At 37.4% G+C, this 21,002-nt stretch overlaps 1 protein-coding gene across 2 annotated transcripts in view; it reads left to right on the forward strand.

Moving 5' to 3' along the window:
- The first annotated feature begins 625 nt into the window (after nucleotides 1-625).
- The window catches only part of LTN1 (listerin E3 ubiquitin protein ligase 1), an 85,668-nt gene continuing 65,291 nt past the window's right edge, over nucleotides 626-21,002 (forward strand). For both annotated transcript variants that reach the window (XM_027875504.1, XM_027875505.1), the window contains exons 1-4: nucleotides 626-723; nucleotides 12,049-12,252; nucleotides 12,790-12,888; nucleotides 13,483-13,713. In XM_027875504.1, the coding sequence (XP_027731305.1) occupies nucleotides 682-723; nucleotides 12,049-12,252; nucleotides 12,790-12,888; nucleotides 13,483-13,713 (576 nt within the window). In that variant the 5' untranslated portion in view covers nucleotides 626-681. The remainder of the gene's footprint in view (nucleotides 724-12,048; nucleotides 12,253-12,789; nucleotides 12,889-13,482; nucleotides 13,714-21,002) is intronic.

Consider the following 21,002-nt stretch of genomic DNA (forward strand, 5'->3'; position numbering starts at 1 on the left):
AATCTTCTGTATATCTTTAAACGTATTGGTGCTTTTTTTTCTTTTTGCATCTCAATCTTTCACTAACTTATCCCTTCCCCCAATAAAAGCCCTACACTTTAACGTTTAGTCAAGCAAAACAATAAATATCCATCATGTATGCCATTACTCTTCCACCAGCACAGTGCTGACGTTAAAAAGAAATGAATTAAAACCCACCACTGCACCCTAGGTCCAGAATGTCCCCGGACAGAAGCTCACGTGACCAAGGGGAAGGGAGACCTGATCCTAGAAATCTCGGAAGTGACGCATTTCTTTCTTGTCCCTTCGTGGCTTTCCCCTCCCCTCCCCCCCTGCCCCTGGCCCTGGCCCTGCCCCCGGCCCCTCCCCTCCTATCATGCCCTAGCTACCCATCTTTGGGTTTCTATTGGATGAGAATGGGTATCTTGGCTTTGGGCAGGGCTTTACACTGTGACGTTTCCTAGGGCAAAGGAGAGAAAGGCCGGGATGGGGTTTCTGGAGGCAGGAGGCAGGAGGCAGGGGGCGGGCGGCGGGCGGCGAGAGGGCGGGAGGCGGAGGGGAAGGGAAGGGGAAGGCGTTGCTCGGCGGCTCTCTTCCGGCGGGCGCTGCGTGCCCGGAAGTCGTCCTCCCGGCTGAAGGCTGAGGTTCGCGCGAAGTCTGGGTATCACGGGGCTGGCTGCCATGGGGGGGAAGAACAAGCAGCGGACGAAGGGGAACCAGAGGGTGAGTGAGGAGAGGGGGCGGGCTTCTCGGGGCGGGGCGCCCGCGGCCGGGCGCCCGAGGCAGTTGGGCGTCCGCGCCTCCTGCACCTTGGCTTGCTGCTCCATCATTCCTGGCGCCCTGGCAGCCGGAGGGAACTTGAGGGGCCATCTTAGGCCGAAGTCCTCCTAGGCAGGAAAATGACACGTCCGTGGTTCGTGGTGTTGCGGCCCTGGGTGGCTTGGTGTCTGAGGGCTGCTGCAGGTGAAGGGATCGTCGATCGCGTAGTTCTGTTTTTCAGTCTGCTCCACCTGTTCTCCTTCTCCTTTCTAAGTGAGGGATTGCACAGCTGTTTGCACCCAGAGTTCGCTCCCCTTTCAGAGCCAGACCTCTTGAAAAAGTTTTTACACCCAATGCTACTTCCGTGCAACTCTGCTCAACACCTAGCAACCCCTGTCAATATTCTTTTGAAACTACTTAGCCAAAGAGCATTAATAGCATATTCTCATTTTTCCTCCACTTTTGCTGTAGCATTTATACTGTTGGGCACCCAGTCCTTCTGGATACTCTTGCATTCATTGCCTTCAGAAATACTAGTCTCCTTGATTTGCTTCTTAGTACTACTACTAGTTGCTGGCGTTTATTATTGAAACCCTTTAAAGATTTGCAAAATCTTCACAGATTCACTTGGTGATCTCATTAGCTCCGATGGATTTAATTTTCATCTTTCTACTGATGGTTCTCAAATGTACCTCTCCAGCCCTAACCTCTCTGCCAGACTCAGATCTCCCAGCCTTTCAAACATCTCAAACTGGATGTTGGATGTCCTGTAGATATCTGAAACTCAACATGTCCAGAATTGAACTCCATAACTTTCCCTCTTCTAACTTTCCTATTACTGTTGAGGGCACTATCATCCTGTACTCCTCACTCTCTCATCACCTCCTATCCAATCTGTTGCAAAGTCCTGTGGTTTTCACCTTTGCAGCATCCTTCTGATAAAGCCCCCTTCTCTCCTCACTCTGCCACCACCCTGGTTCAGGCCCTCATCACCTCATACCTGGACTATTTAAAAGCCTGTTGGTTTCCCTGCCTGTAATCTCTCCCTACTCCAGTACATTCTCCATTTATCCACTAAGTTATTTTCCTATAGAACATTTCTGACCATGTCATCACCCTTAAGTGGCTTGCTTTTACACTCCAGGATGTTAACAGGATTTTACTGAGCCAGTCTCTAACCTGAGAATGACAAAACAGAAGTCCAGAAACAAAGTGCCAGTAATTACATAGCCATTTAATTAATTAGTTTCAATATGAGGAACAGATTTGTAAATCAGGAATTCTCCTGATCAGCATTCCACCTTGCTGAAATGAAGACAGAGATTATGTACATAAATCACAACTGGGAAGGGAGGAAGGAAGTGGTTTACAAACATTTGTTCCTGAGACCAGAGTGGTTTCCTTCAACAAACCCACAAATGGAAGATAATACAACAATTCTGGAGTCCTGTGGGAGCAATATTGCTCAAGTCCTGGGGGGTCATTACTTGGTGGGTCACAGGACCAGAGTTCTGTGAGGGGAACAGGTTCTACAATTTTTTATTAGCTTCACTTCAGATACGCAGGCAGAAGAATGCCAGTGATTGTGAGCCTTGTAAAGGTTTGATTGATCACTTCAGGCTGCATTGTGAGTTTTCTCAGAAGAGAGGCAATTCTGAAAAATCTAATCTATTAATGTATTCATTACACATCTTATCAATCAAAAAATCAGAAGTCACTCCATGAAGATCTGTATAAAATCCTATTACTTTTAAAACCTGACCCCTACCTTTCCAGCCTCCTTTCACCTTACTCCTGTACATGTACTCTACCATGCAGTGACAATGTCCTTTGTGCTTTTCCACAAACAAGACACTCCATCTCTTGACTCTGTGCCTTTACACTGGCTGTTCTTCATGTCTGGAATACTCTCCCTCCTCATCTCTACCTCCTGACTTCCTTCAAGTCTCAGTTAAAGTCCCACTTGCTTCAAGAAACTTTTCCCAGTCGTTACTGTCTTCCTTCTGAGATTATTTCCAATTTATGTTGTATGTATTTTGTTTATGTCTGGTTGTTTACATGTCGTCTTCCCTGTTAGAATGTGAAGGAGAAACTTTTTTTTCTTCCTTTCTTCTTATCCCTAGTGTTAGCACACTGCCTGGCATATTAGTAGGTACTTAATGAATGTTTGTTGACTTGACTTCAAATCCATTGCTCCTACCACTGTATCACACTGGCTTCTGCCTAGCTCTTTTAATAGTTTCTTGTCTTTTCTGACTCCAAATTTTTTCTGGCGGTGCTCAAGGTTTTATTCATAGTGGTTTCTTCCTTCTCTTAGTCTAAGCTATTTATCTTTATGGGTTCAACCACTTCTAGGCAGATCTTAAGATTTATAATGAGAAATGGTCTTAGAGATCATGATGTTATAAGCCTTTATGTTATAGATGAAGAAACTGTAGTTTAGGTAATTCCAGCCCTGAGCTCTAGACCTCTGTCTTCCACTATTAACAAAACATCTTTGTTTTACTAATTTGCCCTAAGTAAGATAGCAACAGGATTTCCTATCTCCCATTTAAATCTGCCATTTTGACAGCTAGAATAGCTTCCCTTTGTCAAAAAATAACTAGTTAAAAGCTTCCATTAAAAATGTGAAAAATTCTGTTCTTGAAATGTTTGATTCTCAAATACTAATTCAGTGGTTTCAGCAATTATAAGTATCCTTCTGTCCAAATTTTAACAAGCTATATCTGAAACACTTGTGTATATAAACTTACATATATAAAATTTTGAGAACAAATGATTTACCCTATAAGTTTTCAAGTATTTCAAATGTCCGACATACACTCAACTTTCCTTCTCTTTGCTGAAGTTACATTATTTTCTTTTTCATTCCTCATGAAATATCCTGACATGAAGAGACATTTGAATCTGAAAATTAAAGCCACACTTTAGAGATATAAAGGAAATTCTAGTTTAATCCAGGTTTCTCCCTGCTTCCTGCCCATTCCCAATTTGGATGGCATTTTTTTCTCTGCATACCCTTTTACATGTTTGAGTTAATTCATTTATCACAGAGATGTTTGCTAATCCCAAAAAGCATTTTATCGAAGTTTTAACTATGCTGTCTTACAGCATATCAGTTTCTATTTTCCCTTCAGTGAAGATCTTATCTTCCTAAGTATGAAAATGGATTGTCCCCATTATTAAAGATGTAGCATAGTACAGTGAAAAGAACACTGTATTTTGAAAACAGACTAATTATGAGGATATTATAATAGTTGAGGCAAGACAAGATGAGGCCTTGAACTGGAATGGTGGCAGTAAATGGAATGAATGAGAGATACGGAAGTAAACTCAACCAGAACGGGCAGTGGATGGGTTTATGAAAAGTGAGGGACAAGAAGGGGTTGTTCAAGAATGACTCTGGAAATGTGAACCCAGGTGCCTGACAAGGTTGTGGTGTCTTCAGCAGAAACCAGGAAGTTTAGAGGAAGGGAGGGGAATTTAAGAGGGGGAAATGTTTGTTTGGATGTGTGATTTGAAATGCCTTCTAGGTAGAAATATCCATAAAACTAGGGGTTATAGGACTGGAATGAAGTAGAGAGACTAGGGCTTGAAATCATTTGGGAGTCACATCTTGTAGGCAAACACATGTTGACAACATACTACAAATGGGAGTATACACATTGGAAAAATTATTTAAATTTAATCTTAAATTTAAATTTAATGTATTTAAAGCTCTTTGCAAACCTTGAGTTGGTATTGTTATTAATGTAACCACCACATTGATGCTCATTGGCATCGGGTCACCTGAAATTCCAGTTCTTTAGAAACTATTGTGTTCCCAGGTTCACAGCCCCATAAAATCACAATGAAGCTACTATTTAAGTACTTCCATATACAATATCACATATATAAAACAGTATGAGTTAGCAGATGCAAGTATCAGATGAATGTCTTCGACTATTAGTGTTTGGTGGAGGGTGAACCATGAGTATGAGAAGCACTAGAGCAGAAACCAGTCTCCTCTAGTGCTCTTACTAATGTAATTTTCAATCTCTCAGTTTTCTCGGGGGCTCTTGTAGATTTTGTGGCCTAACCAATTTTTTTCTCAGAGGGCTCTGCTTATTTTGTGTTCCTTTCTTTTTCTGGGTACACACCTTGGGTCTCTCTTTAGCTGCAGTATTTCTTCATTGTATTTGGTATTTTATTTGCTTGTGTTTTCAGCCTCAATTCCTGGATTGGAATTTTGTGTTCATACCAGTCAGCCAGTTTTTCTCCACTACTTAGAATGGATAAATTCAACCAAATTAAATTGGTTGAATTTTTTGATCCTGTCTCCTCTTTAATCTGAGTGCTACTCCTGCTGAGAATCTAGATGAGGTGGCTTCACTCTCCACCTCAAACCAGAGTCTTTGCCTTAGACTGTCCTTTGTTTCTATTCTGTTGGGCTCTTCTGTTGGAAGAGTCCAGCTTCAGGTTCAATTGTGGGAACTTGGACTGTTTTCCTTGGTAGGCTCCTCACCTTTGCTCGTCATGTTTACCTAAGAGCTTGCTGGCTTCTGTGTTGTCACACCTCTATTAATCTTTGTCAGCTTCTGTCTGTGTTTTGATTTGTTTTATTTTGCTGTTTTGTATTAGATGGAGGTGCTTGTTTCTGTTCCTTTTTGGGGGTCCTTTTAGATATTTTCTGAGGTTTTTGTGAGAGGGCTGGGTTTCTCTATGTCCTTCCTCATCACCATCTTAGCCATAAGTCCAACAGTGAATCCACTTCCCATAGAAAATATAGTGTGACCAGGAAGAAGAGAAACAAAAGATTAAAAGATCAGCTAGACTAGAACAAGTATACACAATATACAAGTATACACAGAATAAGCCTGTGCTGGGGGCAACACAATTTTAAGACTATTAAATTTCAGGTATCTGATAGAAGGGATGATTCGGAAGATTTGGACAAAATCACAGACTTTTTTTTATTTATAGTCACATGATTGAAAGCTTATAGAAGAATATGAGATGCCCTTAAGTTCATTTTTTGTTGTGAAAAAGAAAATAAAATTGTTTGGGTAGAGGGAAGTACCTTCTTAAGCGATCTCTAATAAGATATCTCCTGTGAATGTTAAAAGTCTACATCATTCTTTGAAAGATATAACAGAGTTTGTAACTTTTATTAAGTTGCTTCTGAATGGTATTAGCAAGGGGAGCATAAAACAGGAATCCATTTACTTGCCAAAGGTGTTTGCCATTTTCATGTAGGTCATCCACGACAGAGTCTAAATCATAGCAGCATTCCCCTTAGGTTCACAGTGGTCCTACAGATTGCTCATTTTTGTAGGTGATTTAGTTCAATTTTGTAGATGTAAATATGATCAGATATTCAGAACTGAAGGAACCTTAGAGGTCATCTCAGCCAACTTCATTTTTTTTTTTTTTTTTTTTTTCCACAGTGGAACGTCTGGCCCAAGGTTTTACAGATAGTTGGGGCAGAGCCAGGGTTTAAACCTGAATCTTTAAAAGGCTCCAGATCCAGTGGTATACAGTCTTGTTTAATCCATTTGTTCCCTCCTTTCCTTCCTTTGATGTTCAATTTATCTAAGTCTGAGAGAGGTAAATTTTAGTTCCACACTACTGTAGTCTTCCTGTATTTCATTTGACTTTTCCTTTAAGAGTTTAGATACTATACTATTTGTGCATATATGTTCAGTATTGATATTAATGCATTGTCTAGAATATCTTTTAACAAAAGGTAGTTTTCCTGTTTATCTCTTTTAGTTGTTTTTTTTTTGTTACTGTGGCTTTATCTGAGAATAAGATTATTCTCTCTTCCTTTTTTACTTCAGCTGAAGCATAATAAATTCTATTCCAGTCCGATATTTTAATTATATGTATGTCTTTCTATTTCAGATGTTTCTTATAAATATATTGGTTTCTAACACATTCTGCTCTCCTCTTTCATTTCATTTTATGGAAGAGTTCATCCCATTCAGATTCACTGTTATGATTTCTAACTGTATATTTCTCTTTGTCCTATTCTCATACTTATTCTTTTCTTCCCCTGCTCCATTTAAGAATATGTTTTGCTTCTCATGCTTCCCATACTTGACCTCTCCCTTTTACTCCCACCTTTTTTCTTTATCCCTTTCCTTCCTATTGGTTAAGATGTATTTCTTTACCCAATTGTGTGTGTGTGTGTGTGTGTGTGTGTGTGTGTGTATGTATGTATTCCTTTCTCCTTTAGTTCAGATGAGAGTGAAGTTCTAATGTCTTGCCATTCCTCTCCACTGCCATTTCTTTGTTGTATAAACTGCTTTTCATACACTCTGTTTACATAGTTGTTTTCATTTTTCTTCTCTCTCCCTCTCCCCCATCCCATTGCATCCCTCTTCTCTATCCGTCTGATCCCATTCTTCTTTTGAGATCTTTCAAACATAACAGAATCACACCTAGCCCTTCTGTCTAATTAAATTCTTTCTGTGACCTCAGGTGATGATTCTTGAGGTCTAATGGGCCTGCATGTATCATCTCCCCGTAAGATAATGTAAACAATTTAATCTTGGTTAGCCTCTTGTAATTTCTCACTCATAATTGTTTTTTTATGCTTCTCTTGATTCCTGTATTTATATGTCACGTTTTTTATTCAACTCTCTTTCATCAAGAATTCTTGGAAATTTATTTCATTAAAGGTCCATTTTTTCCCCTGTAGTATTATACTCAGCTTTGCTGGTTAGGTTTTTCTTGGTTGTGAGCCCAGTTCCTTTGCTTTCTGGAATATCATATATTGGGTGCTCTGCTGCCTTTTTAGAGGTAATTGCTAAATCCTGTGTGATCCTGACAGGTTCCTCAGTGCTTGAATCCATTCTAGCTGCTTGCAGTATTTTTCCCTGCCTTGGGAGCTCTGAATTTTGGCTATAATATTTTCAGAAGTTTCCATTTTGAGATTTCTTTCAGGAGGTAGATTTTTTCAACTTCTACTTTGTCCTCTATTTCTGAGATATCTGAACAGTTTTCTTTTAAGATTTCTAAAATAGGATGTCTAGTCTTTTTTACGTTCATAGTTTTTGTTGCGATTTCATGGTGTGTGTTGTGGCAGCACTATCTCAAGGAATTCAGAGTCAGACCACCTCTAATCCAAGTATAGGTATTTATGGAGAATTGACACTCCTCAGAAGTGGGCTAGGTTTCAAGAGAAACTAGCAATTTAGGAAGACAGCACAGGCAAGTTTAGAGTATAATGATATTGGTTAAACAACAGAAGTTATGAATATTAAAAAGGTAGGAGGGATTTGTTAAGTGATTATGTAATGGGGAGGGGTTCCTTCTATGGTTCTGTGGTCAGACATCCTGGTTGTGCTGTTTTCTGATTGGCTAGATATTGTGCTCCTGTCTGGTCAAGATAGATAGTTAGGTTTTGTGGTCCCATCTTGGGCTAAATGGATGATGTGATTGTGGTTGAGTACAAGGACACACCTATTCAGATATGTGAATTGGATCTGGAGGCAGTGGCTAGCTGGGGCAGTGACAGTATTGAATCTGGGGACCTGAAGTGTGGTTGAATCAGGACAGGCCTGTTGTTCAGTGGGGCCCATAAGGAAGTTAGAATGGGGCTGGGGGAAGCTTTATTAGGATTCCATCAGTTTTCAGGTGATTCTTTAGTTACATCTTTTTTTTTTTTTTCTGTTTTGTAAGACCACTTTTTCCTATGAAATAACATAATTTTTTTTTTATTTTTTTCAGTCTTTTGACTTTACTTTATTATTTCTTGATTTCTCATGTAGTCTTTCACTGCCTTTTGGCCAATTTTAATTTTCAGAGTTATTTTCTTCAGTAAGATTTTGTTCTTTTTCCAAGCAGTTGATTTTATTTTCGTATTTTTTCTTTTCTAATTCCTTTCTCTTTTCCCATTCTTTCCTCTTCTGTTCTCAAATGGTTTTTAAAATCTTTTTTAATTTATTCTTTAATTCTTGCTTTACTTCTTCTAGTAATTCTTGTTGGACTTATATCCTAGACACATTTTTTCTTTGAGACTTTGCTTGTAAATGTTTTTGAATAATTTTCTACTTCTGTATTTATGTCTTGAGCTTGCCTTGTCACCGTAGTAGCTCTTTATGGTTGAGTATTTTTTTGGCTTGCTCTTTTTTACTATCCTATTTATTAACTTTGGACCTTATGTTCATATTGGTCTCTGTATACTTCTAGAGGGATGTCTGGCTTGAGTTTCTGTCATTTTACATTTAACCAGCAACATTTATTGGACATACATAGTGTTTAGACTATTTTAATGGATGTTAGAAGAATTGCAAAAAGAAGTGAAATAAAATATGAGGAACTTGCTGTTGAGGAACTTATAGGAAAAGACAAATAGTCAATTTGTAAAATAAGTTTTTATTACTGTTTCATCAGCACAGTATCCCATGTATCTCTTCTGCTCCCATTCCCAGACAGCCATCCTAGATGACAAATATTATTATTTTAGAGAGCAAAAAAAAAAAATCAGCACAACCGATTGATACATTGAGAAAGTCTCTAAACATGTACAATGTGTAACATCTGAGGACTTCCCACCTCCATGAAGGAATAGATTGGGGAATGAATGAAAAATATTTAAAGACTCATTGTCATAGTTGGAAGGGCTCTTAGATGGCATGTGGTCCAAACCCTTTCCTTTTTTAGATGATGAAACTGAGGCGCAAAGGGACTTAAATAAACACAAGTGATAATAACAATGTACTTAAAATTACGTCAAGATACTTATATGAGCTAGTGTGGAAGGTTAAAGAATTAGAAGATTCAAGAAAATGTTAACTGGCGTAATTGAAGTGGCAGAAGTAATCCAAAAAGCTTTCAGAGCAGGGAGATAAGATAATTATGAAAATTTATACAAACCAACATAGGTTTCTTATGTGAGCTAAGTTTGAAATAGCCTCTTTCTGTGGCATCTCAGCAAAAAAGTGTCTTCTTCTTCTTTTTTTTTTTTGGTGAGGTAATTGGGGTTAAGTGACTTGTCCAGGGTCAGCTAGTAAGTATCAAATGTCTGAGGCTGGATTTGAACTCAATTCTCCCTGACCCCAGGGCCAGTGCTCTATCTACTGTGCCACCTAGTCTTTTGAACTAGGAAAATAGTCTGTGCTGTGTAAACCAGGAAACAAATTTGTTTAAGTTTCCTTGAGGACAAAGATAGGCCATTTTTTTTTTTAGTTAAATATTTCCCGATTACATGTAAAATTATTTTTAGCATTTATTTTTTTAAAATTTGCATTTCAAATTCTTTCCTTCCTGCCCCTTCCCTACCATTGAGAAAGCAAGCAAGGTGATATTGATTAGACATGTGAAATCATGCAAAATGTATTGCCATAAAAGTTATTCCCCCTCCACAAAAAAAAAAAAGGCAAGAAAAAGAAAGTGAAAAAAATTTACTTCGGTTTGCCCTCAGAATTCATCAGTTCTCTCTCAAGGTAGATAGCATTTATCATTATGGAAATTCATTAGGAATTGTGTTAAATCATTGTCTTGATCAGAGTAGCTACATCTTGCACAGTTGATCATCATTCCAATTTTGCTATTACTGTGTACAATGTTCTCCTTGTTCTGCTTACTTCACTTTGCATCACTTTTATATAAAACTTTCCAGGTTTTTCTGAAACACTCCTTCTTAAAATTTATTATAATACAGTAGTATTTCATCACAGTCATATACCACAACTTATTCAGCCATTCCCCAATTGATGGGTATCCCCTCAAGAATTTCCAATTCTTTGCTACCACAAAAAGAACTGCTATAAACATTTTTGTATGTATAGTTCCTTTTCCTTTTTCTTTGATCTCTTTAGGATAACAGACCTAATCTTGCTGGATCAGAGGATATGCACAGTCTTACAGCCCTTTGGGCATGGTTCCAAATTGTCTCCAGAATAGTTGGACTAGTTCACAACTCCATCAACATGCATTAATGTACCTATTTTTCTACATCTCCTCCAACATTTTTGTTTTCCTTTTCTGTCATGTTAGCCACTCTAATAGGTGAGAGATAATACCTCAGAGTTGTTTTAATTTGCATTTCTTTAATAGTGATTCAAAGCATTTTTTCATGTGATTATTGATAGCTTTAATTTTTTCATCCGAGAACTGCCTGCTCATATCCTTTGACCGTTTATCAATTGGGGAATGGCTCTTATTTTTATAAATTTGGCTCAGTTCCCTATATAGTTGAGAAATAAGGCCTTTATCAAAGAAACTGGTTGTAAAAATTTTTCCTAGTTTCTTATTTTCCTTCTAAAATTTTGGCTTCATTAATTTTGTGTAAAACTTTTTTAATTTCGTGTAATCAAAATTATCCATTTTACTTCCATGATTGATTCTGTTTCTTGTTTGGTCATAAATTCTTTCCTTATCCATAGATCTGACTGGTACATTTTTCCATTCTCTTCTGATTTACTTATGATACCACCCTAAATGTCTAAATCATTTATCTATTTTGATCTTATCTTGGTATATGTTGTGAGTTGTTAATCTGTGCCTAGCTTCTTCTGTGGTGCTTTCCAGTTTTCCCAACAGTTTTTGTCAAATGGTAAGTTCTTAGCTAGTACTAGATTGTTTTCATGGTTAACACTATGTAATATAGTTTGAAATCTAGTATTACTAGTCTAAGATAGGCCATTCAATAAAAGGAGTGTTGGATACCCTAGATCTCAGGCTAAAAAAAAAATAAAAATTCTCAAGTGAATATTTACTATGTTAACCAAAAAACACTATCACAAGTCCGTGAGACATTGTGTTGCAACTATTTTTATTACAAGAGAAGTGACAAGAGAAATGAACATGTATGTGGAACTCTAAGCCAGGGCGAAGAGTTCACAATCCAAACAAAAGCTTGCATATATATGAAACTTCTAAGTGGGAGTGGTAGGGGAGGGAGAAGTCATGAATAATTAAGATGGCAAAAGCATCATTTTATTTTCCCTTGAGAACTTAAACTATGAAGGTAGGATGCTCTGTTTATCTATAAGGGTCCCACCTGCACAAGCTGTTTCCCAGTCTAGTGCAGACTGACCGGCGCTTGATTTGATTCTCTAGGACACACAGGGAATCGAGCTTGGAGTATAAACAACAAATTGTTATCAGCTCAGGAGGAGCTTTGTCCTTGACACATTCATGGCTTCCTATATACTCTGGGTCTGTTGTTTGTGGAAAATCTGGCAACTCAAAAAGACAAGTTTAGGGGAAACCCTTAACAACAATGAAAAAAATTTTAAGTAACTTCTTATTAGGTCTTAGAAGATAATTCTTTGATCTATCTTCTTTGCTTTTCATCAGCCCTCAAACAGTGGACGTGCTGCAGAACTCCTTGCAAAAGAACGTGGAACAGTACCTGGATTTATTGGCTTTGGGACATCTCAGAGTGACCTGGGCTATGTTCCTGCTGTACAAGGAGCAGAAGAAATAGACAGCCTGGTGGATTCTGATTTCCGGATGGTCCTTCGAAAACTTTCCAAGAAAGATGTTACAACAAAATTAAAAGCAAGTTTACTTTTTTACCTTACAATTAGGCACAAAAGCCCTTTTATTGAAATAGTGTTCCATTAGAAAATCAAAAGCATATCTTGTTGTGTTAGCTATGTTGTTTATAAGGGAAATTAGATTAGGCTTACATATTTACAAGTGATTTTTCTGAAGCATAAACTTCAGAAACATAGTAACTGGATCTGCCTCCAGGTGATATATGAATTTATTTGTTGCTGTGATTAAAAAATATATACCTTTAAATTTTGACTACTTTGATACATATTAGGGAATATAATTGTGAATTTAAATTATATTAAGAGGATTTTTATAAAATGTCAGAAATTCCTTATTATATTAGTCTGTAAGGGAATGTCTTAAGTATTTCCAAATGGCAGAGGTGAAAATTAACCTATATAACCTCCATTTACATTATTTAAACTTTGCCAAACTGAACAAAATAACTATGACATACATACCATGGAGGTGTTTTGCTACTCATGTATACTTACAAAGGGTATTAGTAACCTTGCATATATTGGTTCTTTGCATTAGGCTATGCAAGAATTCGGGGCAATGTGTGATGAAAGAGATGCAGAGATTGTAAAAGGTGTTCTTCCATACTGGCCAAGAATTTATTGCAAAATCTCTCTTGTAAGTACTGAAACATTTTTTTGTTTTAAAATTCTTTTGTTGTAGTAATGAGTACAGTTAAATTTGGGTGATTTCCCTTTGATAAGGTTTTGAAAAGAACAGTGAATTTCTGAGGAACGTTAGAAAAACAAAATAAAAGACTGCTGTGTTTTATTTACATAGACTCTGGGGACTGTGTTTTTATAGCTGTTAATAATATACTTTGGATCCTAACTACAAACAGATACTTTCTCATCCTTTAAGTTACTTATTTTAAATCCTTATTTGTTTACTTCTTGAAGAATAAGGGAAATAAAATATAAGTTGGTTTCTTATGCAGTCCTTCCAATAAACTAGCATCAGAGCAGGGAGTAGATTCTAGCCTTGTTTTTTAAGACATGTCTCTGCAACATCTAGTAACTTAACTGCTTGAAAAGTGAAAGATTTAGACACACTAGGTACTTGCCATGTAAGATAAAAAATATCTTGGTTATTTTCTTGATTTTTACTGGTGTTTAAAAAGAAACACTTCCAGTTAGATATTAGTTATGCATGTAGGTACAGTCTTAGGAGGAAGAGGCAATTATTTTTTAACCATATTTGTATTTTCAATAGGATTATGACCGTCGAGTTCGAGAAGCCACACAACTAGCTTTTGAAAAACTTATCCTAAAAGTAAAGAAACATCTGGCACCTCATTTAAAAAGTCTTATGGGATATTGGCTTATAGCACAATGTGACACTTATGCCCCAGCTGCAATTGCGGCAAAACTAGCATTTGAAGCAGCTTTCCCTCAAAGCAAGCAGTCCGAAGCATTAGTATTTTGTAAAGATGAAATTATTAATGTAAGTTGAAAAAAGTTATATCTCTATTCGTGTGTATGTGTGTGTCTGTGTCTGTGTCTGTGTGATTTTGCTGATATAGAGAACATGTGGTAAGGAAACTCCCTTAACCAGTGAAGATGGGCAAAAGCTCTGCAATTTGTAGTCTTCGTTGCTTGCGGACACTGAGAGGTTAAGATATAGAGTCATAGATTTAGAATTGGAAGAGACCATATAGGTCATCAAGTTCAGCCCCCTAATTTTGTTGTTGAGGAAACTGAGGGCAAGAGAAGTAAAATCCAAGAAGAAAGAGCCAGTTTGTGTCAAAGGTAGGACTTGAAACCAAGTCTTCTGACCCTAAAGCAGGCTTTCTGTCAACTTTATATTTGTTATTTGTAATTCAATTCAGTAAGTACTTAATGAAGTGCTTACTTCATGTTTTTCTAGGCATTGGAGATATAAAGATAAAAATGAAACAATCTCTAATAATAAGTTTATATTTTAGTATGTGTTCAGCAGTATGACCTCAAAAAGTAACATGAGGAGGGAAAGAGCACTAATAACTAGGGGGGCTTGGAAAAACTGCCTGGGAGCAGTGTATCTGCCTTGATCCTCAACGGAAGGTAAGGATTCAGAGAAGTGGAGGTGGGATTTGAGGGGAAGAAATACATTCCAGATATAGGAAGATACTTGTTTAAATGTACAGAGTTATATGTAATGTTTTGCTCTGGGAAAAAGTCTACTTTGCTTGGAAAATAGAATGGAGAAGAAGATGGTACTTGAGCAGAGCCTGGAAAGAAGCTGATGATTCTAGACTTGGAAGTGAAGAGGAAGCGCATTCCAGGTTTGGGGGATAGCTTATATGAAGGTGAAGAGAAAACACACGTTTCAAAATTTTTCATTCATTCTTTCAGCAAGCATTTTATTAAGCATCCAGTGTAGCAGGAACTGGGGGTTACAAAGGCAAAAATGAAACAGTCCCTGCTTTTGAAGAACTTATATTCCATTGGAAAGGAAGCAACAAATACACAGATACAACTATACAAAATATATTCAAAGTAAATGCAAAATAATTTCACCCTTTAAATGACAAAACTATTTTTACTCATTTTGTATGGAAATCTTCCTAAGACACCTTACACATTTCTTTATCCCAAACATAAACTAACTTAAAAAAAAAGTTTTATTAAAGCTTTTGATCCTTCCATCATATTCATTTTCCTTTTTTTCCCTCTGAAGTTAAAGACCAAAATAAGCATTTCTTTACGTGCAGCAGAACATGAAAAGAGGATTCTATATGAAACCTTGAATTTCCATTTCATACCCCTTGCTTTTGTAAACAGTACATAATATGTACATATAACATTCAAGACTGCCCAGCTTATCTCTTTTTCTCTTCTGAAGACTTTCCTACTTGTCTCTTTTTCTCTTCCGTACATTTAAAAATAATATTTCAGTATCCCTCTTTAATTTTTTTTTCTCAGCCCTTCCCCACTCCTCAATTAAAAACCAAGAAAGAAAACATAATCAAGCAAAACATCCACACAGTGTCCATATCCAAAAATTATGTTTGTTTCTTTATCTTGAGTCCATCAACTTTCTGGAAGTGGTAGTTGGTCACTGCTTTTATCAGTGTGCTTAAGTCTTTTCAGAATTGTTTTCCTTTGCCATATTGTTCTTGTGGAAACCATTCTGCTTTTGTACGTTTGACTCTGCCTTGGTTCATACTTTCTAAGATTCTCTGAAATAATCTCTTTCATAATTTTTATGGTGTAATCATATTCTATTACATTCATATATCATAATTATTTAGCCTTTCCCCTAGATATCCCCTTAGATTCCAGTTCTTTGCAGTCCTTTTTTTTTTTTAATCCTCAAGGAAAAATAAGTTTGTTTTGCTTCAACTATTGCCTCCCAGTTGGTCAATCACCAAGAATTTACTCAGCACTTACGATGTACCAGACCCTGTAGTAAGTGCTGGAGGTACAAAGAAAGGCAAAAAAGAACTCCCAAATATTCCATAAGGAGTGTTCATTGTAATAGAGGAAACCTGTAAATACCTGGATATGCAATATATCTATATCTATCTATCTAAATCTATATCTACCTATTTATCTATCTATATACATACACACACACACACACATATATATATACAGAGAGAGAGAGAGAGAGAAGTGGACCTGGAAAGATCTATAGAAGGTAGGTTTTGAGTTGAGTCTTTTTTATTTTGTTTTGTTTTGTTTTGTTTTTTTGAGTTGAATCTTGAAGGAAGCCAGGAAAAACTGAAAGGCAGAAGTGAGGGAACACAGCATTCCAGATAGAATTACAATCTGATCTGGGGTTGTGGCAATATGATTAGAGAGAAGACAGATATACAATACAACACATGATGGGGAGGGAGAAGTGACAAATTTGGCAATAGATTGGGTACATGTAGCAAATTAGAGTGAATAGGATGACATTGAAATTGTGGATCTGGTGAACTAGAGGAAGGTGATAGTCGGACAGTGATAGGGAAGGGGTAGAGGGAGGATTTGTTGGGAAAGATGATGAATTCTGTTTTGGATATGGTGTGTTTGAGGTGCTTACAGGGGCAGTGAGTTTAAGATTTCCAAGAAGCAGTTGGAGATTCATAACTGTAACTCATCAGAGAAACCAGAGCTGGGATATGTAGATCTGGGAATCATCTTCATAGTGATTAATGCCATGGGAATGATAAAATCACCAAGGGATAGTGTGTATTGGGAGAAGAGAAGAGGACCCAAGACAGCCTTGAAGGATACAATTGGAGGGTGTGAAGTGGGTGAAGAATTAACAAAGGAAACTGAGAATAAAGAGTCTGATGGAGAAGAGGAGAACCAGAAATCAGGCTTATGAAAACCTCGAGAGGAGAGAGGATCCAAAAGGAGAAGGTGGTGCACAGTATCAAATGCTTCAGGGAAGTCAAAGAGGATCAGGATTGAGGAGAGGCTATTTGATTTGGCAGTTAAGAGAGATCATTGGTAACTTTGGAGAGGGCTGTTTTAGTTGAATGTTGAGGGTGGAAGTCATGTTGCAGAGGGTTTAGAACACAGTGGGAGGAGAGGAACCAGAAGCATCAGTAGTAGAGGCTTTCTAAAGGCATTTGGTCATAAAGGAGAGTGCAGCTATCAGAAATGGTAGGCTCAAGTGAAGGTTGTTAAGCATGCATGCGTATGCTTGTTAGGCAGTAGGAAAAAGTAACTAACAGATGGAGAGAGTGAAGGTGAGAGGGGAAATGATAATGGGGGCAGTTTTCTGGAGAAGCCTGGAGGAGGTTCAGGGTTGCTGTAGAAGGCTTAGCCTCACCTCTTTTTATTCATTCATTCATTCATTTATTTGTTTGCTTGTTTGTTTATTTATTTATTTATTTATTTATTTTTGAGACCAGAGTGAAGGGGAGGAGGTAGGGAAGGAATATATCTGAGAGATATGAAATGAGGAAGAGGGAGAAAAAGACAGTTCTTGGTGAATAGTCTCCATTTTTTCAGTGAAGTATGAAATTGCAGAGTGTCCTTGTGATTATTTAGGGGAGGGTGTGTCATGAAGGGTTTGAGAAATTTTGGAACACAGCTGTGGAGAGTGGGAAGGTGAATCAGTTAGGGAAGAATACATTTACCTTGCTACAATGAGGGCCCAAGTAGGATTAGATCACCTAAATATATAGAGGGTCCAGGTAACTGTTTTTTGACTTTCTCTGGCTCCATTCAATTACACATGAGTAGCAAAGGAAGATAATGTGAGTAATCCAGACTTGGGGCTTGGTGTGGTGTGATTTGTAGTAAGACAGAGAAAAGGGGAATTGAAAGTGAAGTTTGAGTTGGTCCAGAAAGGGTTCAAGATAGGAAAAGGAGGAGAGTATACCATAGGCAGTGTAGAGGTGATTGCTTCATAATGAACTGAGGTTGGAGAGAAAGAAAGTCACAGTGGGGATCAAGAACAATGTCAGGGGTCATAAAGCACAGGGAAAGAAGGAATAATAAAAGATTATAATCAGTTAAAGGAGTTTCAGAGTTCATGAACATGGAAGTGTGGAAACTTTATAGGTGATGGCAAGGTTCAGGGTATGACCATCTCTGTGTGTAGCAGAGATGGATTGGAGTAGTAACTGGTTATGGGAACCTACATGAGTAGATAGAGGAATTGGGATATTCAGGTATTTAGGGGTAACAACATGTATGTTGATATATCCCGTATTATGAGTATAGGTGATAAGGAGAGGTTGTGAGCCAGGCACTAAACTCAATGAGAAAGGAAAGAAAATGCTGTGGAGTCCATAGATAATAGCCATCAGGATCTGGATTGGGTGATAAATTTGGATAGCGTGAACCTCAGGAGAAGAGGTTGCATATTGAAGGTAGTTGAAAGAGATCAAAAGTATTCTCAGCCCCACTATGAACATTGATTGTGTACTGAGAGTTTGTTTAGCCAGTTGATTGGTGTCCTTCCTTCTTGAAGAGGACCAAAATGACATCACTGTATTGGAAGTTAGGGTACAGTATGTCTGATTGTGGCTGATCAGACCAATCTTTACTGAGCAGACAAGCTCAGAAGGCTCTGCCGAAGGTTGTGCACAAATGGTCCACATGAACATGTGGAGTGGAAATGTCTCTAAATTTGTGCATCACGTGTTTCTTTTGAGCTACTGTAATTCTGCTTTGCCTTTTTTTGATGTGGGCGTGCCATGCTGGGTAAGCCTTTGCCAGTGTTTTCCATGTCATGCTGTCGATTCCAAAGTTCTTCAGAGAAACCTTGAGTATTGCTTCCTCTGACCTCCAGGTGAACACTTGTCTTGTGTGAGTTCTCCATAAAATAGATTGCTATTTTTTGCTTCCTCAAAAAGAGCCTTGTAAATATTTTTGTACATCCTTATTCAGAACTTGTTTTGAGGACAGTCCCTCCCTTTATTCTGTTATCCTTCTAATTTCTCCTTCTCCCATCTTCCTTTACCCACTTCTTTCTTTGTTGAGTGTAATTCTATATCTAGCTCCATGTTTCTTCCCTGTTTTGACTAATCAGATGAAAGTGAGGTTCACTTGTCAGCTCTTCCCCCCACCCTCCTCTTTTTATATTCATGTCTACTTGTGCACCCTGATGATGCAAGGTAATTTTCTCTAACCTTCCTTTCCCTGCCCCCACGCCACCCCTAGTGTATTCATCTTCTCTATTTCCATTCTTTTAAAAGATCATCAAGATGTAACAGATCTAAGTTATCTATTTCATTCTTTCCCCTGTAAGATTATACTAAATTTTGCTGGCTATGTTGTTCTTGGCTTTAAGCCTATATCCTTTGCCTTCTGGAATATTTCATTCCAGGCTGCCCTATCCTTAATAGTGGTGGCTGCCAAATTGCATGTGATCCTGACTGTGTCTCCTCATTACTTGAATTCTTTCTTTTCTGGCTGCTTGTAGTATTTTTCCTTTGTTTCTGGGAGTTTATATTTGGTGATTTCTTTTAGGAGGTGACCAGAGGATTTTTTTCTATTTCCACTTTACATTCTGGTTCTGAGATCTAGGAAGTTTTCTTTTAACATTTCTTGAATTATGATGTCTAGGCATTTTTTGTGGTCATGGTATACATATAGTCCAATGATTCTTGAATTTTTTTTTCTTTGATCTGTTTCCCAGGTCAGTTATTTTTGCTGTAAGATACATTTTCTATTTTTTCAGTCTTTTGACTTTGTTTTAATACTGTCTTATAGAATTACTGGTTACTTCTATTACATTCTAATTTTCTGGGAGTTTATTGCTTTTTTACTTATGCCTTTTTTTCATGTGTGTGTGTGTGAGGCAATTGGGGTTAAGTGACTTGCCCAGGGTCACACAGCTAGTGTCAGGTATCTGGCCTAAGGCTGAATTTGAACTCAGGTCCTCCTGACTCCAGGCCTGGTGCTCTATCCACTGTGCTACATAGCTGCCCCTTTTTTACTTATGCTTATTCCTTCAGTTTCTCATTATTGTCTTCTTGCTACAAGAACTGCTAATTTTGTTTCCTCTTTACTGGTGCTTATTCCCTCAATTTCTTTTTCTTATCTTATTTCTGTAGCTTGCATTTCTAGTAATTCAATGATAATTTATTAAGTACCTACTATATTCCAAGCACTGTGTTAAATGGTAGTAGTGATAATGGCATACTTACTTTACCTTAGTCATTTTGGAAAAGCCTCTAACTTTTCTTCATTAGATATAATGTTTACTTTTGGTTTTCTATAGATTTTGTTACAGTACAAAGGAAAAGTACATGTATACTTGTGTTTTCTAGTTTGTTTTTTTAACAGAAATGGGTATTGGATTTTGTCAAAAGGTTTTTCAAGGGGCAGCTAGGTGGTGCAGTGGATAGAGCACTGACCCTGGATTCAGGAGGACCTGAGTTCAAATTTGGGCCTCAGACACATAACACTAGCAGTGTGACCCTGGGCAAGTCACTTAACCCCTTGCCTACCCCTCCCCCCAAAAAAGTTTTTTTCAAAATGTGTTGATATAATCATGTGCTTTTTATTCTTTGTAAGTTTGTTATGTTTATATTTTTCCTTTTTGAGCCAGTTTTACATTTCCAGTATAAATCTATAATGTTCATAGTGTATATTCTTCTTCAAATATTGTATCCTACTTCCTAATTTTTATTTAAAACTTTTGTGTCAGTGTTCCTTAGTTTATAGCAGAGACTCTTAACTTGGGTAGACATACTCTAGAGTTATGTAGATAGATTTCAGGGGTTCTGTGGAAATATTTACATCTTTAATTTCACTATAATCTCCATTTGAAATTTGACATTTCCTTCCATTATGAATGTAGGCAACATTATGGAGGAGTCTGTAGGCTTTGTTCAAATCTACCCGCTGGGTCTGTAAAACAAATAAATTTAAGAATCCTTCGTTTATAGTTTTTTTCTCTGCTTTTTCTCTCATTTAGATATCGACACTATATTCATTGGAAAGATCTCTTTTCCTGTTCTTGCAAAGAGTTTCTGTAATAATGGAATTAATTGTTCTTTTGTGTTTGATAAAATCCATCTGGTTCTGGAGGGATTTTTTTTTTCCCTTTGGGAGTTTATTTATGACTTGTCCAGTTTTTCTGATACTGAATTTTTAAATAATTTTTTTTGTTAATCTGAATATTTTGCTTTTGTATATATCCATCCATTTCCTCTAAAAAAAAAGCACTTTAGTTTTTTTAAAATTAATTTATTTTGATTTATCAACAATCACTTCCATATGCTTTTGAGTTTAAAATTTTTCTCCCCCTTCCTCCCCATCACCTTCCCCAAGGCGGCACACAATCTGATATAGGCT

Source organism: Vombatus ursinus, unplaced genomic scaffold (assembly GCF_900497805.2).
Source record: "Vombatus ursinus unplaced genomic scaffold, bare-nosed wombat genome assembly UNPS02014809.1, whole genome shotgun sequence".
NCBI classification, from domain to species: Eukaryota; Metazoa; Chordata; class Mammalia; order Diprotodontia; family Vombatidae; genus Vombatus; species Vombatus ursinus.